We start from the raw sequence: 26748 nt of genomic DNA, 5'->3' as shown, positions 1-26748 counted from the left end.
AAAAAAAAAAAACAAATATAAAAGTACAACAAAAAGGCTTAGGATTTTGCTTGCATTTTGCCAAAAATAATAGACAAGCACCTCTACAGCAGTAGGGGGGCAGCAAAGTTTGAGTTTCTTTCAGTCATCTACCCCCCACACCCTCCCCAGACAAAGTAGAGAAAAACATGATATACATTTAAATTAGATCATGACTCAGTGTCCTCCCTCTTGAGAAATTTAAGTGCAGCCCCCCCCCCCCCCCCCCCCCCCAAGAGAAAAAACTCCTTAAGGAACGGTGAAAGGAAGTTAAAACTCAAACACTTGTGAAAGTGACATTGGATGTCTTCTTTTGTTGACATAGAAAATAATATATAAAAATATTTTTTTACAAAGAGCAGGGGAGTTCTCAAATGTATTATGCATTCTACTTTACACACAGAAGTGAAAGACAATCAAGTACAACCAGAAGATAAGACACAAAAAAAACAGCAGTTGTATGGTGTAGGTTCAAAACCGTAGCAATTTACCTTAACAATAACCATGTTTAAATTTTAACAAACATCATCAAGTTTTAGTATTTTATAACATTTGTAATTAATAAAGAAATTTATGAGTTCAATATGACACCAGGAAAAGCATTTTGAGAATTACAATTTATACAATTATAGTTTACAGGAATATTTTTTTTACAATTGCAGCAAAAGAATTTGCTTAGTCAGCTTATTTATTTTACACAAAACAACAACAACAAAGCCACTCTAAAGTAGCAATTAAAGTGTTAATTGATGGACAATAAAACATAAGAGATAGATCCTTCACCAAAGTGTATATAAATTTCCAGGACTCGGAGGAGGCCCTGTTATAGAAACTGAACAGTTTATAATTGACTAGTGTTGTTGAATACTAGATTGCTCATATCCTCACCCCTCATACCAAAAGTGATATCTTTTCAGTATAGATGGCGCTTTGAAATACATGCAGACGCCTTCATGCCTGTTACAAAATGAAACAGGATTTGGTTCACAACAAGATCAGAAGGCTGTTTTAAGAATATCATTCATTCCACATTGTGAACATACAGCTGTTCTAGGCTAGAACTCTCATTCAGTTCAAAGGTCAAGAGGTGGGCTGAATAATATCATAGTATAAAATTACATGTTTTACACAAACATGTACACAAAAATATACACACCCTGCAATGAAAAAAATAGAATAAAGGGGAGAGTTCACAGTTCATCAAGGCAAGTAAAATGTAATAATGTTATAAAAACATCCATATATAGATTCAGAATAGAGTCAATTAATTTATGCAAACATCAAGAGTAAAATTTAGTGAAAGATAAGAATACTAAACAGAGAAGGAAAACATACCATTTTTTTTCTATTCCATTAGTAAAAACAAGTAATTACAACAATACTATGTTTATAAAAAATTCTAAGAAGAAAAAAACATTTTAAAAACTCTTTTTCTTCCTCTAAAATTCCTAAGCAAAAATGTGCAATAACTAAAACAATGTTAGATTAGTGACAACATTCTGGTTTACGTATAATCCATTTCAACCACTTGTAGAGAATGTGTAACTAGATATATAAGAAGAAACAACTAATTGAATTTTCAAAAAAGAAAATGAAAAAAATTGGACAAATTTTATAAAACTTTCTATTAGTAGTATTAAAAAATGATTTCACATGAAAAGAAAAATTAAATGGAAGCAATTAAACAATGTATATAAATTTGGAATTACAATGGTGCAACAAAAACTATATATTTTGTAAATCAATGTTTTAAGGTGTATTGTGAGTTGTAAAATGTATCAAAGATTTTAGATATAATTATATTTATTATACATTGCAAAATCCAAACCAAAGAGAAGATACATTTTTTTTTTGACATCCAACAATTTTTCAGTTCAGCTTTAAAACCACAGCATATTTGTGGAAGTTTTCTATGTTAAATTATGTACATTTAATTTAAGACAGTAAATCCCAAGGTTTTATTCAGAAAAATATAAAATAAATTTTGAGTTAAGTTTAAAAAAAAATTAAAAGTTATTTTTAAAAAATATTTTAAATTAGAAAATAGATACATATCATTTTTACATGTTTCAAAAGAATTGCTTTGTTGTAAATATTTTTTTTGCTATATTAAGGAATGTCAAACAGCAACAGATATGTACAGTAAAAAAAAATTACAAATATGTACTTAAGACTCAGAGTCCGCAACTTTTCTTGTTTTCTTTCTTTTGGCTGCCTCCTGTGCAATGGCCACAAACACCTCTTTCACCCCTTCCCCCTCCTTGGCTGAACACTCCAGGTAAGAGAACATCTTGTTCTTTTTGGCCATGTTCTGACCTTCACCTTCTCTCACAAAGTTCTCAATGGACCTGGCTTCATTGCGAATGTCTTTTTTGTTTCCCACGAGCAGCAATGGGATCCCTGGGCAAGCTTTCTGCATTTCAGCCACCCAGTAATTCTTGACATTTTCAAAGCTCTTATGGTTGTCAACACTTAAATATAAAAAGTAAATAATACAAATTAAATACAAAAAAAGAGAAGAAAAAAATGAACTGTAAATATCTTATTATTTTTTTTTTATATATATATATATATTAAATTTACTGGAAAAACTTTATTAAGTTGAACTATGTTTTTAATTGTCTAGACAGTTGAAAGCATTGTTTAAGGCAAGGTATTGATTAAGGAATATCTGGACACTATTTCACTGTATTCCATTCATATAAATAAATAAACTTTACTGCTACAGGGTCATTAATCTCTGAAGTAGACTCTGTTAATTAATTCAGCAAGCAAAACAAAATAAAATGTAAAAAATTTAAAGTCCAGTTATTTTTAGAAATTACAATACTTATTTTACATTAATAATGAACAAACAAATGCTGCAGCAGCAGCACTTTCTCAGGTAACCATTTGAGAATTAGATGTTTGCTCTGTACCTTAAATTACTAGCTGTTTGTTTATTACACAACGGTTAAAGATGAAATGCTAAGGAGAATTTTATTATCCATAAATGACTGGCTCAGTGCAAACAAATACAATTGAAATCTATACCTGAAGCAAACAATGGCTGCATCTGATTTCAAGTAGTTTATTTTTCTTAAATGCTTGAAAGTGTCTTGTCCACCAGTATCGTAAATAAAAAGACGAACCTAGAAGGAATGGTTAAATGAGTAACACATGAAAAATATTATAGGAATGTGTGCAATTAGTAACATTGACTGTGAAACAGTAGGTAACAGAAAATTCTAGATACTTCAAATTAAAACATAAAATGCAGGTAAAAGAAAATTCTAGATACTTCAAATTAAAACAAAAAAGTGCAGGTACGAAAGTGACTAGTCTGAAGAAGTCTCCCCCCCCCCCCCCCCCCCACCTCTAATCTCGCTGGCAGAAGATGCAAAACTCAATGACTTTAAATAGGTGCACAATGGGCTCAACTTATCTTATCATAGCTGCTCAATGGGATCAAAACGCTCTTTACCGTGTGGTTGAGCAGTTTTGCTTCGAGTGGACGTCAGGGGTTGAGGGTTCATAGTATAGTTATAGTGTATCTAGTAAATAGTTCTATTCTATAAATTAACATTTAAGTAAAAAAATAAACAAGAAAATCTATTTTAATAGCCAATTTAATCTAGTATTTAAGTATTTATTGTGTTAATCCCTGTCCCATCAAGACAACACATATGCCTAAAGAATGAACATTTAGTTCACAAGAAAAATCAGATAATTTTACACTATGCTCATGTGCATCTTCTTCCAGCTAGAATCAGCCAACTGAATCTAGATACTTCAAATGGAAACAAAAAAGTGTAGGAAAAAAAAATCAAGACATTTTAAATTAAAACAAAAATGTGTACCTTTTTCTTTCCTTTAAGTTCTATTTCTTTTTCTTCAACTTTAAGAGCAGATGCTATATACTCTTGGGGTGTGTCTTCATCAAAATCATTTGTCATGAACCTTTGAATAAGGCAAGTCTTCCCTACTCCACTGTCTCCAACCACTGCAATCTTTCTGGAGATTTCTTCTTCTGCAAATGTAGACATCAATACATTGATACATCATTAGAATAAATGTAAATATCCATACATTTGATAAAGAAAATGTTTTGTTAATAAAATACAATCACCTGCTATAACAATTACTAAAAGAAAATACAACCTGAATCATCTTTGGATGTGCAGCCTCCCATAGCAAAATAATCTTTTGTTTCTCTATAGTGAAATGTCTGACGAAAGAATAAAATAATAAAATAAACATGTATACAATTAGCAGTTTAAATTACACAATAAATATACTAACATTCCCTTGTGGAGTAGCCGGAGTGAGGTTTCCTATCTACCATAGCTACGTCTTACTGAGGTAAACACAGCCCAAACTACACGGCTCCATGTAAAGGTCCAAAATTTACTGTAAGTTGCAGGACCATCTTACAAATGAATCTTTTAAAAACTCATTTTCAACTGAGACCCTACAGCTAAACAGCTTTTTATTGTTCATCACTTCTATCCAAAAACCTGAGTGTCATTAGACTATTTCAAATAATGCTACGTCTATTTTCTCTAGCAGGATGAATTTTTAAGTTAATTTAAACTGCAATGCTAGTCCAACTAAATAGGGTTTTAATCTTAGACTTGACCCCAACCAAAAATAACGGTAGGGAAAACCATAAATAGATGCAGAGAAGAGGAAGTGTGTTGGGGAGGGGAAAAGGAGAGAGTTAACAACAGTCAAGGAAAATTGGCCTAACAGTAATTTTAATATTTTGAACAGACCTAATCAATAGGTAAATAATTGAATAGCAACCCAATTTATTTCTTAAAAACCTTGCTGTATTTTTCTGAAATAAAGTCATTAGGAAGGATATTTCAAATCGTGCCCCTCCCCCACCATCTGCCTCACCCTCCAATCATGTCTTCATCAGACCTCATCACAGCCTGGTATCCCCCTTCCTGTCTGACACCTACATCTCATCTTTCCAGCCCCTCCTCCCTTGTTTGAACCATACACTAACCCACCTTTTCAAAACATGATACCATACAGTTAAGTACAACAGAACACAGCGTGGTAAAAAAGTAGAGTGTTTGGCTGTTACCCTGAAGGTCTGGTGTTCAAACTTGTGACTGGAGGTCGTCCCAGAGTCCACCCATGTTTTATAGTACTTGACTTATGTTAGGGAAAGTAAAGGCCGTTGGGTATAGTGTTGACAACACCTCTTCGCTTTCTGAGGTCAAGAAACATGAACTCTACTTCATCTGCCCAATGGATCTCTAGGTCTAAAGAGGAACTTTACTAAGAACACAACTCAATATTCTAAAAATAATCAACACTGTATCAAGGATTTATGCATTTCTATTGTTCAATTTTTAGTGAGTGATGAGAAACCTCAAATGAACAGGGAAGGGAAAAAAAGTTTTAAAAGCTGTATGAAAATATGCTTATACAGTCTTAAATAAATTAAATATTATTAATATTAATTAAAAAACTATTATTTTTGTTGACAACATTTTAACTAGCTTGATCTTCCCGAGATTATTCTAATGTGGGCTAAAAGGGGAACACATCTGGTTCAGGTGCTTAGATTTCTTATTATTTTTAGGACTTATGTTTGCTTACCGGCTATGTGTTTTTTAAAAATAGTTTTCATTTTTATATATTTTACTACTTCATACTATTACTACTACTTGACTTTGTAGCCTGGGGAACAAAGGGCTGCAATCACACATCTCCACCTCTCAATTTAATAATTAATGGTTATTAGTATTAGTAATAATAGGCCTACTAATGGAGGCCACAGAGTTGACGAGAATCATTCCATCATATTGTTGACATGGATAAAAATTCATTTTTTTTTAAATATTTAGACTTCATAACGGTTTTAAAAATAATAAAAATTACAAACTTAAACCTAAAAACAAATTCAGAAATTCAGTATTTTTAGAATCAATGTTATAAAGTTGCAAATCCAGAGAACTTGAAAATAATTTTTTGAGTTTAGGGTTACATTTCTATTTATTTTCCTCAAGCTGAAGTTATAACCTGATGTTTCACTTTCATAAGACAAACATTGACTGGCTGTACAGGAACTCTGTGATCATAGTTACAGAACTTTGCAGATAGTTTTAAAATAACATAATGCTATTTTAAACCATATGAACTACTTCTGCCAATTTTTTCATTTTGTATAATAAAATTGATGCTAGCCTATTGAATAGCAGGATGTCATTGTTTATGTTGCCATTAACACATGAAAACCAAATTGTTTTTTTTTCTTTTTTTTAAAATTGTTTTTAATTAGGGCCAACCGAAAATACTAAAACGTCAAATACATCCCCTCTTTTTTAAAATCTGAAATAACTAAACATTCACGAATTTGTAACCATATTAATTTTAATTACACTGTGCGTGATTTAAAAAAAATTTTTAATGGGCCTCTCGAATACCTTTGAGACTGTTCTTGCTTTGGTCTATTAGTCACTCTTAGTGTCTACTACTAGTTTACTAGTCAGTAATAATTTGATTAGTTAGGCCAGTTAGGCTAGTAATTTTTAATTTTAGTTAGGCCTTTCTGTTGCCTAAAATTTAAAAATTAGGCTACTAACTAGATAGACTGATACAGTGGCGTAGCCAGGAATTGGTCATGGGAGAGGTTCAAAAATGTTTCCATATGTATATAATCCTATATATAATCACAAATATATATATATACATATATATTATATATATATATGACTACCGGTAGGCTATATATATATATCTTTATATGTCAATATATGACTATAATAAACTATAATATATAGGCTACACATGACTATATATAATAGTATACTCAAATATATAGGGGTTGGGGTCCATGGGTGGGGTTATAACCCCCCTACTTTCTAGTAGTTTAGTAAGTTAATACTAATAGTTAGGTTAGGATCTAGAATTCTAGATCTAGTGATGTAGACAACAGTCAACAGCTATGCTAAACTGCCAAAACACAGCAAACTGACAGCCGAAGATCTCTAGATCTAGATCAGATTGTTGTCTACTCATTGTCTAGATCAGGGGTCTCCAAACTACGGCCTGCGGGCCGGATGCGGCCCGCGAGGTCCTTTTATCCGGCCCGCAGAGACCTTTTTGTCCACGGAAAAAAAAATGTTTGTTGGAGGTGGCTGAGGAACGTTGCCCAGAAAATTCATAACAATTTTAAAATATAGCTTTGGGTGCACCTACCGTTGCCTACCGTGTTGCAGAAATTGGTGAAAACATTGTGACTCAAATAGCAAAAAAAATGCAAGCAAGTTTTGCAATTTTTTAATTGCAATGGATGAGCCGTTGGACAGCGGTTCCCCCTCTCAACTGCTTGTGTTTATTAGGGGTGTGGATGAAGACATGAACATAACACAAGAGCTGGCTTCCCTACATAATATTATGGCACTGTTACCGGAGAGGATATATTCAATGAGTTAAAAAAAATTGCTGATTATAACTTGGACTGGACTAACCTCAGTTACCTGACTATTGATGGAGGAAAGTGGCATAAAGAAAGGCTTGGTTGGACAAGTTAAGCAGATGTGTAATGAGAAAAACATTCTACAACCAATGTTACTGCACTGTATTATTTATTTAACAGCAAGCTTTGTTTGCTTAATAAGTGGACATACGCAGTGTAGTGAATCCTGTGTTGAAGATGGTGAATTTAATAAGGTCACATTGTCACATCGGCTCAACCATATATAGTTCAGAGACATGTTGAAAGATACAAACACAGAATCGCAAGATTTACCAGTAAGATGACTAAGTTGTGAGAAAGTTCTGAGCAGGGTATTTAAGTAAGGAAAGGAAATAGGTGACTTTCTGGAAAATAAAGCAAGCCGTTGCCATTAATGTCTGATGAAAAGTATAGAAATTGGCCTCTGCAGCAAACATAATGTCATTTAAATTTTCTGAACCTAAAACTACAAAAGGGGGAAATCTAGTTTCTGTTCTATAGACCCACCTAAAAGTCTTCTGATCCAAAATTGTAATGTTTTCGGAACAAGTACAAGCCAACAACTGGACGCACTTTCAGCAGTGCAAAGTCTTCATAGCTAAAGCAACAGCTGTCAACCAGGTCATTTGCATATGAGATCATCAAAAACCTCAAGCTGCAGTTTTAGTAGCAGTTTTCTTACTTGGATTCAAAGGCAGAAGAAGTGAGACTGTTTCAAAACCCATTTTAAGCAAATGTGGCCAGATGCCCAGATGAACTGCAGTTGGAGATCATTGAATTGCAAGCAAATGACCTCCTTAGAGACTAGTTCAAAGAAGGAAGGATGGGTTTTTTAAACGTTTTTGACCAAGGAAGACTTTCCTAAAACTTTTTGCATCAAAGTACCTTTCAAATTTTGCAACAACATACCTGTGTGAACAAACATTTTCAAGAATGAAATACGTGAAGAACAATGTTAGAGCAGACTTGGACCTGGAGTGTGTTGTCGGCCCACAAGAGTGTTTTTTTCAGACTTTTTTCTCCGGGGAAGGGGGTGGACGACGACACTTGAAATTTGTATATATTTCTATATACATTATATTTCGTGGGGGGTGGGGAAGGGGAGGTAGCCATTCTTCGGGGCGGGGGGGGGGGGGGGGGGCTCTACCACCCGAAGAGATGCCTGGAAAAAAACTCTGGCCCCCGAACTGATTTTTGATAATGCGGCCCTCGGGCTGAAAAGTTTGGAGACCCCTGGTCTAGATGTTTAGAAAATTACTAGATAGGCCTAATTGATATTTATTTACTATTTACTAACTATTTAGATCTCTAGACCTAGACCTAGTCTAGTATTATTTAGATAAGATCTTGATTCTAGATTGCTAAACTAAAATTAGATAGACCTACTCTTATATATATATAGACTAGTATAGTATTTTAATAATTTAGTAATTTAATAGTAAATTAATAATAATAGGCCTAGTCTATGACAATATTTAATATTTAAATATCAATGTCAATATTCAATCAATATGACATGACACTCTCTAGCAGACTCTAGCTACTAGATTCTAGCTAGATCTAGATCTAGATTCTAGATTCTAGATCTAGATTACTAGAATCTAGAGTCCAGACTAGATTAGATCTAGATCTAGATCTAGATTTTCTAGATCTAGATCTAGATCTAGACTCTCTATGTTAAAGATTTCTAGATCTAGATCTAGATTATTCTAGATCTAGATCTAATCTAGTCTGGACTCTAGATTTTAGTATATTTAAAAAAATACATGTCAATACATGAGATGTTACAAATTTTACATTATTTCGACTAGATCTAGAGTCTAGGTCCACTTCCGTGATTCACGTCATTGAAATTGTTGTGTTGTTTAAGTAGTCCTCACACACACTGGCAACCTAACGAATACCTTACGCGGTCAACACGACATTTAATGAAATTAGGTCATAAAAATACTTCTAGGGCAGATCTTCATCCGGGCATGTTTTGCATCCACCTTTTATGGTAAAATTAGGCCTAGAGTCTAGAGCTAATCTTAAAATCTGAAATAACGTGAATTTGAAATAAAAGGACTTGAATTTGAACTCGACACCCTAGTTAAAGACATTAAACTTAAAATATAGAATCTAGATCACGTTGGATAGCAATAAAAAATTAGTAAAGCCTTTTGTTTTTAGGCTGTATGTAACATAATCCACATCATTGGGTTTTGAGTTAACGTCATAACTGGACACATACACAACAGTAAATTTATAGCCTAATAATAAAAAAGATAACATTAATAAAAAATAAATAAATCAGTAAACACATTAAAATTTAAAAAAAATCAAGTTATAAACTTATTAATTGATACGCCTAATGATCATTTATTAGCGTCAGCTGCATGGGATCGTGCACATCAGTGGCGTAGCCAGGATCGTCTCAAGGGGGGGGGGTGTTCCAATTTTTACCCGGGGACAAACTTTCGATTTGCACCCCCCTCAAACTTTCGATTTGCACCCCCCCCCTCAAACTTTCGATTTGCACCCCCCCCCTCAAACTTTCGATTTGCACCCCCCCTCAAACTTTCGATTTGCACCCCCCCCCCTCAAACTTTCGATTTGCACCCCCGCCCTCAAACTTTCGATTTGCACCCCCCCCCCTCAAACTTTCGATTTGCACCCCCCTCATACTTTTTATTTATATACCGAGGGGTCTATGAGGGGGGGGGTTATGACCCCCCCCCCTAGCCCCCCCCTGCCTACGCCACTGGTGCACATACAACTTGAAGGTGGTGCCCTACTATTTTGTACAAAGCAAAATAGTAGACTGGAAATCCTAATATTATAGACTAGGCATGCTGCCCAGCTTCGCTTTCGAAAACATTGAGAATTTGAATGCTTAATTAATTCGCCCGAGGGTCGGTCTACGACCTCAGGAGTTATGAAGAGGTTCCTCCGTGGACATTTTTTTTCGATTTATAGCTCATATAAGGCGCCGGTCAGTCGAGGTCAGTTTTGACCCCATCATCGTAGACTTTTCGGCCAACCGGCCCCCGTGTTCTGTCGCCCCAAGGCAAGATCCTGCCAAATTTGAAGCGCCTGCGGCGCCGGGAAGTGCCCTATCGGGCACCCGACAACTTTTGCTTTATATATTATAGAGATTAGCAAATTGCATAGATAAACAAAGATTTCAATAAAGTAATTAAGGCCTGAAATACTTTAGTATAGAAATGTATTATTTGAATAGATGAATCTAGAATATCTAGATCTAGAATCCAAATAAATAAAATAAATTTTATGAGTTTAGGCCGGAAAAATTGTATTGTATACATTTCATAGTGTACGTAGATCTCTAGATCTAAATCAAGTTTGAATGAAATAGTTCATTTCTTTTTATTCTAAACACGGCAGATGACGTCATTAGTTAATGTATAAGCAATAGTGACGTCACAGTTTTATGCGTTCTTTTTCACATCTATTAATGCTTTTCCGGTTGCATAAATAATACTGTTTCTCTACATTCGAATACGCCTTTATTTTTTATTTTTCTTCTTTAAATAAAATTGTGGTTATACGTTTAAAACATCTAACATATTATTTTCAACAAAAGTCCGTATAAAGTTCTCCATATATCGCTGCCGTTTCTGACGTGATGTCCGGCGAAAATATTTTGCGGACAGAGAGAGAGAAGTGCGCACATGGGGAATTATATATTAGGATGGTGGGCTACTATTGCTTTTCAAAGTACATTACACCATGATATTTCCATAATTCATCAAGACCTTTACCTTTTTCTTACGCAAATTTTATGATAAAGGCAATTTTATAAAAAGGGGGTTCTAACAGTTGATAAAAGATAATAGGCTACTTGGTAGAAAATATCTGGCGTCCTGATGAACTTTTTAAAGCAGAGTTCAAAAGGATTTTATCGATTTTCTCAATCGCGTCCCTTAAAGGTCTAAATATAAAATGTCAAAATACCATTCTCAAGGAAAAAACGAAAATTAAAGAGGTAAATAAAAAAGCATTTGATATGTTGAAAGATGTTTTTTTTTTAAAATTCATCTATTTTAAAAAAAATGTGCATTAAATAATAAACTTTCAAATAAAAAAAAAAAAAACAACCTAGACTTCAAGTTAGTTTTATATAATTTTAATTAGTATTAAAGTATAGATGACAAACTTTTTGAAAAATTTGAATGATACAAATTGCTAGTTACATTTAAGTGCTTTTAAAATGATGGATATCTAAATACGTTTATCTAATATAATCTTATCTTAACCTCATCCCCCCCCCTCCCCACACACCAGGTTTTTGACAAGTTTAAAAATAACTTATTGAGCAATTGAAAACGCACACGCGAACATGCACAATGCACATCCAAACAATAAACTTAGCCCCAGAATCGCATAAACAGAAACCGTGTACCAAAACGCAAACAAAAACACAGCCTCGTTGCAATATTTGTTAGGGTGTGTGGGATCGTAGCTGACGTCACGGTAAATTTTGTAGACAAACACTCCGCCTGAAAGAAATTTTAAAAAAAAATGAACTTAAGCCTTGTAATAGTTATTGGTGTTATTTCAACAGTGGCTTAGCTTTATTTCTTGTACTTAGTGTGGACTTAACATTTAAAAATATGTAAACAAAAAAAAAAGATGATTGTAATCAGCCGAATTCCTTACGCCTCCCATATCAGAATAGACTAATTTCCTTGCTTTCCCCTATCTGGGTAACATTGGGCAGAATTTTTAGCGCAATTTCCATACTGGGATTGCGATTATTAACTCGTCATTTCTGGATGAATGTGTGTCCGCAGCCTTTAAGTCGTATCTCCTCCTCAACGAAGCAATATCGAGGACTAGTTCCAAAAGCAAATATGTTAAGCAAGTTCCGAGGATGAACATAGGCCAAAAACAATTCCCGGAATTCCTTCCTGGATTTCCCGGAAAAGCCAAAAAACCTCGAACAAATGCAGTTTTTGGTCCATATCTCGGTAACCAGACCACTTAGCGACTTGAAACATTTACCAATCGATTCCTGCCATTATTTAGAACACTATTGCCGAAGAAAGTTTTCAAAAATATCCTTTCGTTCGGTCACAAAAAATGAATTAAGAACATTTAAACTGAGCATCGTATAGGCCTAGGATGATTTAAACTGAGCATCGTGTAGGAGTTTATATTTTTAGGATGATATTTACAAAAAATTAAAAATTGTTATGGATAACATAAGGAAATTGCGCTTAAATTGCCACTAGACTTTTTATTAACTTGTTTTTTTCTACCCCTTATCTAAGTAGCATTGGGAAAGAATCTTTTCCACTCTTATATCTAAGAAGCACTTGTCAGAATTACTTTCCTTTTCCAATGTAGGTAGCGCTGGGCAGAATTCCATTCCTTCCCTATCTAGGAAGCACTGAGCAGAATTCCATTTTCCCCCTACCTAGGTTGCGCTGGGCAGAATTCAATTTTCCTCTTCTCTATGTAGCAGAGAGGAGAGCAGAATTCCATTTCTTCCAAAATGACACACCTGTATCTAACTAAAATGTGATACAACTCCACCAACTGACCCACCATGTGATACAACTCCACCAACTGACCCACCATGTTATACAACTCCACCAACTGACCCACCATGTTATACAACTCCACCAACTGACCCACCATGTGATACAACTCCACCAACTGACCTACCTGCAATACAGGAAAACATCCCCACTACATTGACACGTTTCTGCACCTTGTCGGCCCTCATCTTATCTACTTTCGCTAATCTCAGGATTAAGTTGATCAGGACGCCAGCAGAGTCTAAGCTTCCTGCTGCGATTAAGTATTTGGGAATGGCAGGCTCTATCGGACACTGATCCATGTATTTAACACCTGAATGCATTAGAAATAAATATGTCAACATTTTTTTACAAAAAAATTTAAAGAATAATCTTTCGGTTTTGAAAACATTAAAAAAAAAAACATTACGACTTATTAGTATTGCAGTAAGAATTTTTTTCCTTCAGCTTCTCTTTTAATATAATAAACCATAACTTAATTTATACTAATTTTAATTATTTTTCCCAGTACCTTTCTGGCAACAAAAAAAAAAAAAAAAACCGAACAAAATATATAAACATGTTTTTATTGCAATCGCTTACCAATAGCTATAACAAGCAGTGAAATAGGAAGCAACATGAAAATCCCGAGACTCACAGTGCAACAAACTGTAAAAAGTTGTACTATTTAAAAAAAATTGAAACTAGCCTACATTTGACAATTCTGTAAGTATTTCTAAACTGTTCACAGATAAATTATTCCCTTCGAGCCGACCCGCGGCATATCATATGCCGCTATTTAGTTGTTGTATTTTCTACTTTTCAGTAATTCATAATTTGTGAATTTGACAGTACCAATGCTGCGACTGAAAATATTTGCTTTAAAACACTATCAGTAGGTCGTTAAGAACGGTACTACCCCCACCCTCCTTTCCCCCAACCCCTACCCCCACCCTCCTTTCCCCCAACCCCTACCCTACACCCCATCCTCCCGTGAAAGCAGCCTCCTCTTAGTTACCTCCATTAAGTTTAAAATCGTTTCAAACTAAATTATCTGCCCCTAATAGCCGTCACTAAACCCGGCTCTATGATTGTAAACATTTAGCGTGAACCAAAGCTCACCAGACCATGTAGGGGTGGGGTGGTAGGGAGCGCGCTTACAGCTTGTTTTCTAGCGTCTCTAAGAAGAGAATTATATATATATATATATATATATATATATATATATATATATATATATATATATATATATATATATATATATAGATAAATATCATAAAGCCACATACCTGCAGAAATAAAACTAATTATTGATCCTTCTAGCAAACAAATTATTCTTTCACATAGGGTTTCATATACTGGAGGATCTTCAACATGGAAAGAAATGTGATTATAAAAAACCGATATTTTGCTGTGTAAAAGTTTCTAATCCTTCGTAATAAACAGTCGTTTGTAAACATACATTGGGATAACATTCGTTCTTTTAGTCACAGGATATTGTATAGGAATAAGCGTAATGATTTTAATGATACACATGACATTCTTGGTTTCTTTTAGACTAAAAAAAGGGGGGGGGGGGATTGGGGGAGATGAGGAGTGGGTGGCGGAGAGGGGGGGGGGGGGGGGGCTGGCAATTGAAAATTCCGAGGTACGGGCACTTAGAACTTCAGACTGCAGACTACGTTGGTAAAGTATATATTGTCTGTATAAATATATATTATTTATTAATTATATATAAATAAATAAATAAATAATTATATATAAATATAGAATTATATATTTTTTCAATTATATATACATTTATTTTGTGTATGAGCGAGGGAGGGGGCTCCAGGAGAGCAGAGTTTCTTCCAGGCATCTCTTCGACTGCCCCTCCCCCAGTGTCCCCCCCCCCCCACCCCCGGAAAATGTTGTCCGCACTCGGAAAATATCAAGTGCACCTACCACCCCGGAGAAAAAAGTCAAAAAGTCTGGAGGAAACACTGCAGGAGAGATGACAGATAGAAACACGGGGCAGGGCCTACATTATAGATGTAATCTCATTATTAAAGTGATACATTATTAATGTTATACGTATTGGAAATACTCGTATAATCATTACGTCGGAGACCCTTACCCGTGGTAACATTTTGTATCTCAACATCTGGCTGGTGTGGTTCGGATCCGGGGTTTGCAGTTTGCTAAAAAAGATAATTAGAAAATAAAAATAATGTTAATTATAGTACATCCATTTTTTATGTAACAACAACAAAAAATTAAAATTGGGCGTGAGAGCAATAACACAGCTAAATATTTTGCAGACAATCATTTACTTAATAAAATTATTTGCTCACATTAAACTCCTAACTTTTGTTAATTACAATTAAGTTTTTTTCTCTCGAGTTGACCAAATAGTAAAATATCTTTTGTACAATTATGTTTATATATAAAGGAATCAATGCACATAGACTTCGTGGACAAGTTGCATTTTAATACAAATTGTTTATCAAATTTTTTTGTTATAGTTAAAGCATTATAGACCTAGTAATATAAATTTTATATAAATATAGAACGTTCTACCATTGGTGGGAATTTTATATATATATATATACATATATATATATATATATATATATATATATATATATATATATATATATATATATATATATATATATATAGTGTGTGTGTGTGTGTGTGTGTAAGTTTGTGTTTGTGTGTTTGTGTGATAACTGCATTTCAGGGTGTTTTGACAATAACTTGTCTACCGGTTGAGCTGATGATCACCTTGGTACCGGGTGACATCTCAATTTGTTGACTTGTAGCGCTCATCGTCTGTGCTTATTTTTTTAGAGACGCACCTTGAAAGTTTTCCTATGTTTGAAAGAAACGTCAGTTAAAATATTACTTCAAAACTACTAAAAAAAATGTGATACTATTTGAAATCATAACCCCGCATTTATTTGATCTGCTGTGAGTCTTAAAACATTAAAAAAAAATTAACCAAAAAAAAAACCCACAAAACAAACACCTACATTTAGTAATAAACGCAATGCAATCTTAAAATATTAGACAGGGACATAATCCACCTGAACAAATCTTATGCCCCTTTGCAAATAACACTAATTGCAGCACTAGTAAAATCTACACCATGTATTTGTAAACTTCAGTCAGGCTTTTGATAGTGTGTGGCACGGTGCACTTTGGGCCACTATGAGGAAATAAAACATCATGAACAATGTCACATGTATGACCATGCATTTACACTTGCTTATTCATACCCTCTTGAACCGCCATCTCCCCCGAAGAGATGCCTGAAAAAAAGAAACACTGCCAAACTCCCCCTCCCCTATTCCTGCTTCCTTTGATTCCACCCCTCCTCAACAATGCCCTACAGCCCTTTATACGACCATTATTATGTATTCCCCGAGTTGAGGCGCCTCTTTACAAGCAAACACCCGTGAGAAAAAGCTGGCTTCAAAATATGTACTCAACAGCACAAATAAAAACTCGGCAAACAAAAACTCAACATAATAAAAATAGGGTCAAATTTGGGAAGCCAAGTCACAAGCAGGCCTATATAGGCTATACGTGTGTGTGTATTTATTTAGAAAAATATCCCCCCCCCCTCCCCATGAGCAATGCCTGCCTACACAACTGCTTCGGTTAAAGCATTTGGTACTTTAAGTTTTTATTTTTACTTCCATTATTAACAGTAAGTTAAAACACACGACATATGACATATAATCACACATAAATTAAATTTAACAGAGAGAATATTTAACTATTTAAAGATTCTAGATTTCTAGAGCTACTTGTTTCCTTAACCACAATCTACTTGATTGCATGCAAATGGGAAATTTGACAGAATTAGTCCTTATGCAAATCGTCAGAGGTAAATTTACTTCAGTTAGCATTACAAGCAATAGAGGCAGTTTCCGATTTTAAAAACATTCATTCACGATCGTAGTAGTAAACATCATCTTTGTTGTTTCGCGATTTTGTGTTCAAAACATGGCTGGTGCTTATGGGTGCATGACAGCATGTGTCATGGAGGTGCGCTGAAAAACACCGATGTTGCACACCACAAAACGGGGGCCGGTGACGAAGTATAGGCTTGAAAAGCTGGTTCCAAATGTCTGTTGCCAGAAAGCATATTTTCCAATCAAAAATGAATTTATTATAACATTTGTGTAATAAGTACAAAATGACTTCTGATTTAATTAAGGCTAGAAATATTCAAACTAATACATACTAGTTTTATACAAGTAATATAATATAGGGGTCATCCATAAATGACGTCACGCTTTTTTGACGATTTTTACCTCCCCCCTCCCCTCCGTCACACGTCATCACAAAAAGCCAGACCCCCCCCCCCTAAAATGACGTCACACCTCAGCCTACAACCCCCCTCAAAATTGCAGTTGATTTTTTTTTTAAACAACTATATTTTTCCTAAATCTTGTCTGAACTCTGTCAAAATAGAGTATTTTAATCAATTGTTATTACAATTTATTAAAACAGTTTTCTAAAGCGCAAAATAACGTCTAAAATTAGTTTTCTAACATTGCTTTTTTTATACCCCCCCCCCTTCCCCCTCATCACACACCGTTGCAAAATTACGGACCCCCCTTCCCCCCTATGAGCGTGACGTCATTTATGGACGACCTTATAGTATTTTAGCAAACACTTTTATTTTTGATTTGGATTAGTAGAGTCATGGCGTTGTTATATTTTTAATACAAAAACAATACTACGCTATACTCCATTGACCACTATTGTGTATTTTATCAAGGAAAACAATTGTTCTGACTTTCATTGTTTTACTCTCTCTGGCCATTCCGGATAACTTCAATAAGAGTTTGAGGGTGGTTTTGTTTTTAAATATATGATTTGATAAAATAATTGTAAACGGCTCTTCAACGGCTTATATTCAATACAAAAATATGAAAATGAGTGTAATCGGTGGTTCCCAAACAGCTTTAAGTTTTTAAAAAGAAACTATAATTTTATCGCTTGCCATATTTTTAAAAATATTTAAAAAAAAAATGTAATTGCTTAGACTTTTCAAGCCTATTATAATCGAGCAAAAATGATCTAAATTCGAGTTTTGACAAATAATTTTGACAAATCTCTTCTCTTTACATTTTCGTGAGTATGAAAAACCAGTTTTGCAATTTTGTCTGTGTTTGAAAGTGTCTCTCTCTCGCTCTCTCTCTCTCTGTGTGTGTGAAAGCTATCAAATCCTAAGCTTTTCGTGAAATTTTACTTGATTTCATAATCTAATATTAAATTTCAAAATACTCTTATCAAGAAATAACTTTAAAGGTAAGAAAAAATGCATTTAATATGTAGAAACATTTAAAAAAAAATTCAAGTTTATAAAATTTATAAATAGCAATTAAAGAAAAAAAAAACTAGTTCACAAATTCAATGCATATAATTTTATTTAGTATCAAAGATTAGATGACAAGCTTGTGTTAATTTTTTTTTAGAAAAGTAAAATTTGAAGATTCTGGATATCTGAATTAGTATAACTTAATATAATTTGTATCACCATTTTTTTTTACATATTTTTGAGAAGTTCAAAGTTCAGACAGGCATGCTGCACACCCGCACAAGCAACACAGTCCTAAGACCATATAACTACAGGTGGTGTGCCAAAAGGCGAACAAGTACAAGACCTTGTGGCAATATTCCTTGGAGTTCGCAGAATCATAGGTAACATCGTCATAAACACGGTACACGAAAATACTCCCTGAAATGTTTCAAAACGAAAAAATAATTAATTATTGTAATAATTAGTTTCAATTAGTTTCAATTTATTCAATTCAATTTATTCAATAACGGTAACAACACTAGGCACGGTGGCCTTGATTCACATTGGCCGTTGTAAAACACGGTACACAAAAATACTCACTGAAAGTGTTTCGAAACGAAAATATAATTAGTTATTGTAATACTTTGTATCAATTTATTCAATTCATTTTATTCAACAACGTTAACAACGTTAGATACGGAGGTCTTTTTTTCACATTAGCCGTTAAAAAACAAAACAAAAAGAAAACAACGTAATAACAGCATTAAAAAAAGGTAATTGAGTAGTAAAGACATAGCAGTGACATAGCATTAAAGAATTGGAATTAGGAAATAATATTAAATAGTTATAACACAAAATGAGATAGAATGAGAATATAATAGATGAATGAGAAATGTTGCAATGAGTCAGTCAGGAGGTCAGTAAATAATTATTGTTTTAGCTTAGTTTTGAATATATTTTCAGATATAGTTTTCCACAATTTAGAATCAGAGCAGGCGAAGCTATGTTTTTGGAAAAAAGTTGTATACGGGATAGGTTAACTAAGACGACGACTTTATTTTGTGTTAAAAGAAAATAGGTTTGATAAGTAATAGGTGTTGTTTCATGATATATTTTATACAACACAATTCCTTTAGTATATATTATTTTTTATATATCGGAAGTATATTAGTTGTATATCCTTTCAAAATGTGGCTTAACTTCACAGTTTATAGATTTTTGCTAGTATTGACTACAATTTATAATTTGTATATAGAAAAAATTAATTCACTGGACAGATTTCCTTTTTTCCCCTATATATATATATATATATATATATATACGATGCACGGAGCGAAATTCTTTCCCTAACCAAAATTTAATCAGTACTTGAAAGAATTCCTTTTCTTCCCCATATTTAGGTAGAATGGGACAGAGTTCCTTCCCTTAACCATTTCTATGGCAGAATTCGTTTCCAATAGGCGGATTTCGTTTCCTTCGCTTATATAAGTCGCCTTGAACATCATTCACGTTCTCCTCTTATCTAAGTAGAAATGAGATTGAAATGTTCCTAGTGACTCACCTGTTATGAACCAAAAAAACTGAATCAGGTGGAGAAGCACCTCCACGGTGGACATTCGTTTACCCTCTCCTTGGACCAAGCTGATCAAGGAGGTGACAAAACCAATGCTTCCTGCCAGGAGTAGGTACGTGGGGATCATGGGCTCTATCGGACAATCATCTTTGTACAGAGCACCTGGTGGCATTAGAGGTAATTATGGAGACAATTTTTGCAAAAAAAATTCTTAAGAATAATCCTTTGGTTTTTAAAACATGTATAAGATCACCACGTTTAGAGAAATTTAGAGAATGTTTTTTTTCACGTTTTCTTCACTTTTCAGTAAAATAAACTTTTACTTTTTTAAAAAGCATATTACTTTTTAACCCAGGACTCTTCTGTTACTATTTCAACATTTTTTAAATTGCAATTGCTTACCAATGACAATAATGGAAATAGGAATACTCAGCCAAGAACTAAATAATACATCAACATATTTTTAAAAATTGTAATTGCTCACCAATGACAAGCATGGAAATAGGAACACTCAGGTAAAGTCCAATAAAAATGCTGCAACAAACTGTAAAAAAAGTACATCCTTTTAAAACGTCGCAAAACATAACATTTCTTAATAGTATACAAATCAATAATTCCCTATAGTTTTACTGTACAGCTTGTTTTGGACAACATCTCACCTGAAGATAGTATGATAACAAACACAGCTTGCAAGAAAGTGAGCGTGTTTTGTGATTCTTGCCTGGCGACGTTGATCCTTACATAGTTAGAAACTTGAGTTGCTCCTGCATTGAAACAAATGTGAGCATAAACACTGATATTTTGATGGATAATAGTATTTAATTCTTTATTGTTAACTGTCGCTTCTTACTCTCCATGGTGATGAAATTCAAGCACTACTAGTCATATTATCAGGATAAGCTAGATGGTTTCAAACACCGTACATACGTGTGCTCCATTGTCTTTTTCTTCTTCTTCGTTCTTAATTATTAGTGTTGAAGGGTGCTCCATTGTAAGTTTGATATATTATTATTGTAAAACATTTATAAATTACCTCTTCCATTATGTTGTTGGAAACTGGTACCATCACTAGACATTGTTATCTGAACATTTGCTGGTGGCGGTTGGGTGTTAACGTTTGTATTTTCCTGAACCATACATTAGAAATTAGACATATAATAAACATTTCTACATGTGGAGGCAAATTTAAAGTAGAAATGATAATAACGAGGAAATGAATCAGCATTTAATGCACATAATATGTAAGAACTATGGTGCATACGTCCGTTTTAAAGAGTGCGATACATTATGGATAAAATGGCTAATATAATTGTTTACTAAATCGAATAAGGCGCGTCCTCCCGCGTCATGGCGGGATGCGATTTAACGCTCCACGGGCTCCCCCATGAGCACTATAGCGCAGAGGCGTAGCGACCCTTCCCGGCGCCCGGGGACAAACTTTCGATTTGCACCCCCCCCCCTTCTCAAACTTTCGATTTGCACCCCCTCAAACTTTCGATTTGCACCCCCCTCAAACTTTCAATTACTTTTTCCAACCCATTTTGGCGCCCCCTAAGGTCGGCGCCCGGGGATATATGTCCACCCCCCTGCCCCCCCCCCCCCCCCATCATCGCTACGCCTCTGCTATAGCGCCTAAATTCATTTAAAAGAGAGCCATACACTTTGGATAAAATAATATCGAACCTGACGCGTCCACCGGCGACCCGGGTTTCGGATGAACTGAGCACCCGTGTGATCACTATAGCACCTACATTAGTTTTAAAGAACACCCTACAATAGATGAGTTAGCGGAAACAGGGGACGCACCCGGCGCACCTGCGTTAGTGTAATCGGTAGCTCCCGAGAGCGCCCCACGGCGCCCTGATACATCGGCAGTCTCCAAGGTGCGTTCTACCTTACTATTACAGTGGGACGGGTACGCTAGTTTTTTTTTTTACTATTTAAAAAAAAAGTTTTTAATAGACACACGCATACCCTCACACACAATCGCACATACATAAATACGCACACACACTCTCTCTCTCTCTCTCTCTCTCTCACACACACATATAAATATATATATATATATATATATATATATATATATATATATATATATATATATATATATATATATATATATATATATATACATATATAGGTGCCTGGTTACTCACTGTGTTTATGCACGTGTTTACGACCACCTGGTTAGAGTCAACAAATACCTCATTTGTTGTGACTGTTATTTGGCTATTCATCACCTGTGGATTATTTAAGTTGCCTACATTTAGTATTCAATACACACATTTAAAATATCTAACCTTAAGCTCTGGCAGGATTACAAGGCTGTAAGGGGTCATCCATAAATGACGTCACACTCGTAGGGGGAGGGGGGGCCCGTAATTTTGTGACGATGTGTGATGAGGGGGAGTGGGGGGGGGGGGTTCAGATGTTGCGACGTCACACTTTTGCATTATAAAAAAGCAATGTTAGAAAACGAATTTTAGACGTTATTTCGCGTTTTAGATAACTGTTTTAATAAATTGTAATAGTTTAGACAAGATTTTAGGAAAACAAATATCGATGTTTAAAAAAAAAATTCAACTGCAATTTTGAGGGGGGTTGTAGGTTGAGGTGTGACGTCATTTTAGGGGGGGGGGTCTGGCTTTTTGTGACGACGTGTGACGGAGGGGAAGGGGGGGGGAGGTAAAAATCGTCAAAAAAAAACGTGACGTCATTTATGGATGACCCCTAATGAGGTGCTAATGATATCTGCATCACAAAAATCTACACCGTGTATTTGTAATCTTCAAATATAGCATGGAGTGTTTCACTTTTGGCAACTTTAAATAGTGGAAATAGAACATTATTAACAACCAAAATAATTTAAAAAAAAAGCCTTGAGTAAAACTTTTTTTTTAATACGCTCCTTTCAGCTTATTAAATAAAGCGGGAGTGATCTCCCCTAAAATTTCGCGTGCAATGGTGTTTATTATTATTTTTAAATACTTACATTTTTAAAAAAGGTTAGAATTTAGTCGAAAAGGTAAACAACGTATTCAAAATTCTTTATAAAGAAAACATTGATTAATTTTTAAAAAGATTAATCAAACATCCAATTAATTCACATTTTATGTCAATTTGAAACAGATCGGTCTGAGATATCGGAAATACCATAAAGTACTAATTCTGATCACCGGAAATCACACAAAAGTTGATAGAATCAAGTTAATAAGATCTTATCGGCCTAACTCTGTATAGAATTCTGTTCACCTTAAATAAAAGGGTGCTCAAGTCATCTATATTTTAGAAACCGGAAAAAGAGTAAAGCACCACTTTGACTACCTAACTGAAACAGAACTCTATTTATTCTGCTCCCCCGGAAATGAAAGTAACTTCATAAAAATAATCCCCACATTTTATACTATAAAAAGAACAAAAAAAAAAGGTTTTCAAGAAACATGTCTTATAAAGCCTCTGCTTTGGAAAAAAACTAAATTATAATCACCTGCTGGGTTATGAAAGTGATTAAATTATACTAATTGCGCCCAAGGAGATGTATCCACTTCATGTCCGCTTCAAAACTCTCAGAGATAAGAATATTGCTAATCAATAAAAAGTATGAACTTCATGGTGGATGCAATGTCCAGAGTTCGGTACCCGAACAAAAGTCTTAGGGGGTGAATGATTCCACCAATCCCTGAGATAAACTTGACTTGGAGAGTTTAACGTTACTACCTTAGGAGGTGAATGAGTCTACCAATTTCTGATGTAAACTTGACTTTGGAAGTTAAAAATCTGATGGCGAATTCCAGAGCTTATAACACATTTTTAAAGAAACAGATGACCTCGAATTCAATTTTTACATTTAGAATCAACTTACAGAATCACACGTAAATAACAATATTTGTTTTATAATATAATATTTGAATTCTTAATTTTAAGAAAGAGATATTTATTTATTTATAGATCTAGAATCTAGATCTGCGTGTTTTCTTTGACTTGAATCTGCTTGCATGCGTAAATACTAAAAAGGAATCTTTACAGAATAGGTCCGGATGTTCGTGTGGGTTTCGGCTATGGTCGAATGAGTTAATTTACAAGCTCTAGATCCAGTAATCGTGTTAGATTAAAAGAAAGTTATTCACGACCTTAGTAGTAAACTTAAGTAAACAAAATCTTTTTTGTTTCGCGAATGTGCGGTTAAAACACGGCTGGTGTTGTTTGGTGCGCTGTGTCCCGCAGGTGCGCAGGGAAACACCGAAGTTACACATCACATAAACATAAAAATAAAGGAACAGCTTTCACTAGGATATTCAGCAGCGTCACAATGACTCCACTCTAATCGCGGGACAAACAAAATTTTCTTAATACAAATTCAATGAGAGAGTCTGACTTGTATAATAGTTCATTGTTCAACTTATTAAAATTACACACATCTTTAAGCACAAAGACTGCCAATATTGCAACTAGGCTACATCCTATGCCTCAATGTTAGGAATGAGGATCAAAACTCTGAGTTATCATACCTGCTGTCACCGGAGGCGTAGCGACCCTTCCAGGCGCCCGGGGACGAACTTTCAATTGGGCGCCCCCATGCAAAACTGCAGCTAAAATGAGATTTTAATTTTTTTCCAACCAAATTTGGCACCCCCTATGGTCGGCGCCCGGGGACATATGTACCCTCCGCCCCCCATCGCAACGCCTCTGGTTGTCACCCGAACAATTTTACGCCATCCTCGTTAACACTACAGTAGATGACACGGTCTGAACAAGAATTATTTAACAGTGGGACCGAGTGGCCTAGCGGTAGAGAGCTAGACTGCTAACCCGTTAGTCTCGAGTTCGAATCCGGGTTCAAGTCAGTGACTGTCCCTGAGTCCACCCAGCTCTGATGGGTACCTAACTCACATTAGTGTAAGTGAAGGCGGCTGGGCATAGTGCTGACCACATTATCCAGTCATATACCGAGGTCACAGAAACAAGTGAACTCTACTTCACTTGCCCCGTAATCTCATGCTTGAGAGGAAACTTTACTTGCTAACACTACAGTAGATGAAAGGGTCTGAATAAGAATTATTTAAAACTATTTCTCTCTTAATGTTTTAAAAACATAAATGATCGATATTTGTACATCCTGTTTCAACTCACGATGTAAAAACTGAATGGGCATCCTCTGGTTCCAGTGCTAGCCAATAAGGGAGTTGTCTAGGTTTATTTTTATTCAATGGTACCTGAACCAGCCATAGTAAATCCTTACAGACATGCTGAAGACGTATTTTGATATTTGCTGATTAATCAAGCAGTCGTCCTCCCAAGCGATGCTACCTTAATTATAGACTAATATCTACGCTACATCTGTCGTTGAGAGAGCAAATGGATAAATACAAATGGTAGCTGCAGTGAGGTTAATACCGATGAGCATGACCAGAAGCGTCGCAAAGTGGGGTCGAGAGAGGGGGGGGGGGTGCGGACCGCACCAGGTGACACCATTGAGGGGGTGACACCAAGACGAAAAAAATTGCAAAATATATTGCAGAAAAATGCTTTTTTTGCCAGTTCAGTTTAATTGGGTTAAAAAGTCTTTTAGGTGTAAATTGAAGATTTCGACAAGGGGTGGTGGAGGTGGGGGGGGGGGGGGTGACACCATGACGTAAACTTGCTAACTATAGAGAAAACAATGCTACACACAGGTGCATTAATGTGATTTGTCTCATTAGATTCCGCCAATCAGACATACAGAGCGTAGATTAGAACAATGGAAGGTCTGACGTTTGAGGTTGTTTAATTAATAGTGAAGGCAAATAGTATGAACATTAATAAATTTATTTTATTCACTGGTTCTTTTTACTTTCTCGTATATACGTAGTATAGAGAAAGTATTGTAATCGTGCAAAAAAAAAATCGAGATTTTTACAAATCTCGACGTTTTACACCTCACTGATACGGAAAAACATAATTTTGCAATCTTGTCCGTATGTCTGTGTGTGTGTGTGTCTGTGTGTCTGTCTGTGTGTAAACACGATAACTTGAGTACCGTTACAGCTAGGTTGATGAAATTTCATATATAAGTATTATATCAAAATCGTAGATCCGTATCAACTTTTGAGCGATTTCCGACAACCGGAAGTGGTACTTTTTCTACTTTGAATTTTTCAAAAGCCTATAACTTGAGTACTATTTCAGATAGATAAATGAAATTTCACATGTAAGTAAAAGATCTAATTCTCTACCTTCTGTTAAATTTTGAGCAATTTCCGTTGACGGGAAGTACTAATTTACGCTATTTCCGATTTCTCAAAAACGCATCTAAATTTATAAAGTACTAATAATATTGCGCACCATTATGAACATCTTTATTCGGCGTTCGCTTGGCGCACAATACTTTTTTCTATGAGATTCTATTCTATTTTAAAAAGTTTAAGTATTTAAAATGGATTAAAAATCATAACTAGATCTATATCCCGAGTTCCCATCCCCTGTTGTTTTATATAAGAATATTCGAGAAAGTTTAGGGGAGATCACTCCCGGTTTATTTAAAATATTATTTTAATTTTCAGTAAAACTAATTACCAGCAATTTAAAAAAAAAGAGATACACGGTTGACTGAAGCAATCGTGTAGGGCATCTTTCAGGTTGGACTAGCTTAATGGTTTCAATCTGATCAACATTTTTTTTAACGTAACATATTCAAATTAAAATGACTTCTAGAATGTTATTTCTATCCTAATATGTTGGACCGACTCCGCAGGACATCCCTGAACAGGTGAACTCCGCTTCACCTATCCCAAGCTGGTTGGAAATGATAGTTCTTTAATACTTTGGATTTGATAAGTATGTTCTATTGAAATTTTTTTTTTTTCTTTTTGAATTTTTTTTTCCCCAAAGTTATTGACAT

General features: G+C 34.8%; 3 protein-coding genes across 4 annotated transcripts; all 3 read right to left on the bottom strand.

The window, feature by feature from the left end:
* Positions 1 to 255: 255 nt before the first annotated feature.
* LOC131938904 (ras-like GTP-binding protein Rho1) lies at positions 256 to 9423 on the bottom strand. Its single transcript, XM_059297129.1, has 5 exons — positions 9272 to 9423; positions 4159 to 4225; positions 3858 to 4027; positions 3052 to 3149; positions 256 to 2489 (listed from the first exon to the last, which is right to left on the bottom strand). Exons 2-5 carry the CDS (start codon positions 4187 to 4189, stop codon positions 2186 to 2188), a joined length of 603 nt encoding a protein of 200 aa, XP_059153112.1. The 5' UTR covers positions 4190 to 4225; positions 9272 to 9423; the 3' UTR covers positions 256 to 2185.
* A 2220-nt stretch (positions 9424 to 11643) lies between these two features.
* On the bottom strand, positions 11644 to 16981 carry LOC131938924 (transmembrane protein 272-like). Its single transcript, XM_059297158.1, has 7 exons — positions 16884 to 16981; positions 15766 to 15852; positions 15116 to 15179; positions 14289 to 14366; positions 13603 to 13668; positions 13148 to 13333; positions 11644 to 11976 (listed from the first exon to the last, which is right to left on the bottom strand). The coding sequence occupies exons 2-7, from the start codon at positions 15808 to 15810 to the stop codon at positions 11786 to 11788; spliced, it is 630 nt and encodes a 209-aa protein (XP_059153141.1). The 5' UTR covers positions 15811 to 15852; positions 16884 to 16981; the 3' UTR covers positions 11644 to 11785.
* Positions 16982 to 18438: 1457 nt separating this feature from the next.
* On the bottom strand, positions 18439 to 24049 carry LOC131938920 (transmembrane protein 272-like). Of its 2 annotated transcripts, none has more exons than XM_059297153.1 (7): positions 23589 to 24049; positions 22028 to 22111; positions 20905 to 20998; positions 20531 to 20635; positions 20356 to 20415; positions 19860 to 20033; positions 18439 to 18736 (listed from the first exon to the last, which is right to left on the bottom strand). In XM_059297153.1, the coding sequence occupies exons 2-7, from the start codon at positions 22106 to 22108 to the stop codon at positions 18564 to 18566; spliced, it is 687 nt and encodes a 228-aa protein (XP_059153136.1). In that variant the 5' UTR covers positions 22109 to 22111; positions 23589 to 24049; the 3' UTR covers positions 18439 to 18563. The 2 variants fall into 2 exon arrangements, with proteins under 2 accessions (XP_059153136.1, XP_059153135.1); XM_059297152.1 differs by lacking the exon at positions 23589 to 24049 and adding an exon at positions 23359 to 23581.
* Between the last annotated feature and the right edge of the window lie 2699 nt (positions 24050 to 26748).

The sequence above is a fragment of the Physella acuta genome, unplaced genomic scaffold, assembly GCF_028476545.2.
Source record: "Physella acuta isolate Inbredline_101_S28 unplaced genomic scaffold, ASM2847654v3 ptg000259l, whole genome shotgun sequence".
NCBI classification, from domain to species: domain Eukaryota; kingdom Metazoa; phylum Mollusca; class Gastropoda; family Physidae; genus Physella; species Physella acuta.
This window is presented reverse-complemented; position numbering and strand designations above follow the sequence as displayed.

Excerpts from the sequence above, each read along its gene's own strand:
- LOC131938904 (XM_059297129.1), bottom strand. The coding sequence starts at position 4,189 with ATGGGAGGCTGCACATCCAAAGATGATTCAG. Across the intron at positions 4,028-4,158 it reads CACATCCAAAGATGATTCAG|AAGAAGAAATCTCCAGAAAG; the intron begins GTTGTATTTTCT and ends CTACATTTGCAG. Across the intron at positions 3,150-3,857 it reads AACTTAAAGGAAAGAAAAAG|GTTCGTCTTTTTATTTACGA; the intron begins GTACACATTTTT and ends CATTCCTTCTAG.
- LOC131938920 (XM_059297153.1), bottom strand. The coding sequence starts at position 22,108 with ATGAATAGCCAAATAACAGTCACAACAAATGAGGTATTTGTTGACTCT. Across the intron at positions 20,999-22,027 it reads TAAACACGTGCATAAACACA|GAAAATACAAACGTTAACAC; the intron begins GTGAGTAACCAG and ends TGTATGGTTCAG. Across the intron at positions 20,636-20,904 it reads CCAACAACATAATGGAAGAG|GAGCAACTCAAGTTTCTAAC; the intron begins GTAATTTATAAA and ends GTTTCAATGCAG.
- LOC131938924 (XM_059297158.1), bottom strand. The coding sequence starts at position 15,810 with ATGAGCGCTACAAGTCAACAAATTGAGATGTCACCCGGTACCAAG. Across the intron at positions 13,334-13,602 it reads ACTGCTTGTTATAGCTATTG|GTGTTAAATACATGGATCAG; the intron begins GTAAGCGATTGC and ends TAATGCATTCAG. Across the intron at positions 11,977-13,147 it reads GATGTTTTCCTGTATTGCAG|GCGGAGTGTTTGTCTACAAA; the intron begins GTAGGTCAGTTG and ends AATTTCTTTCAG.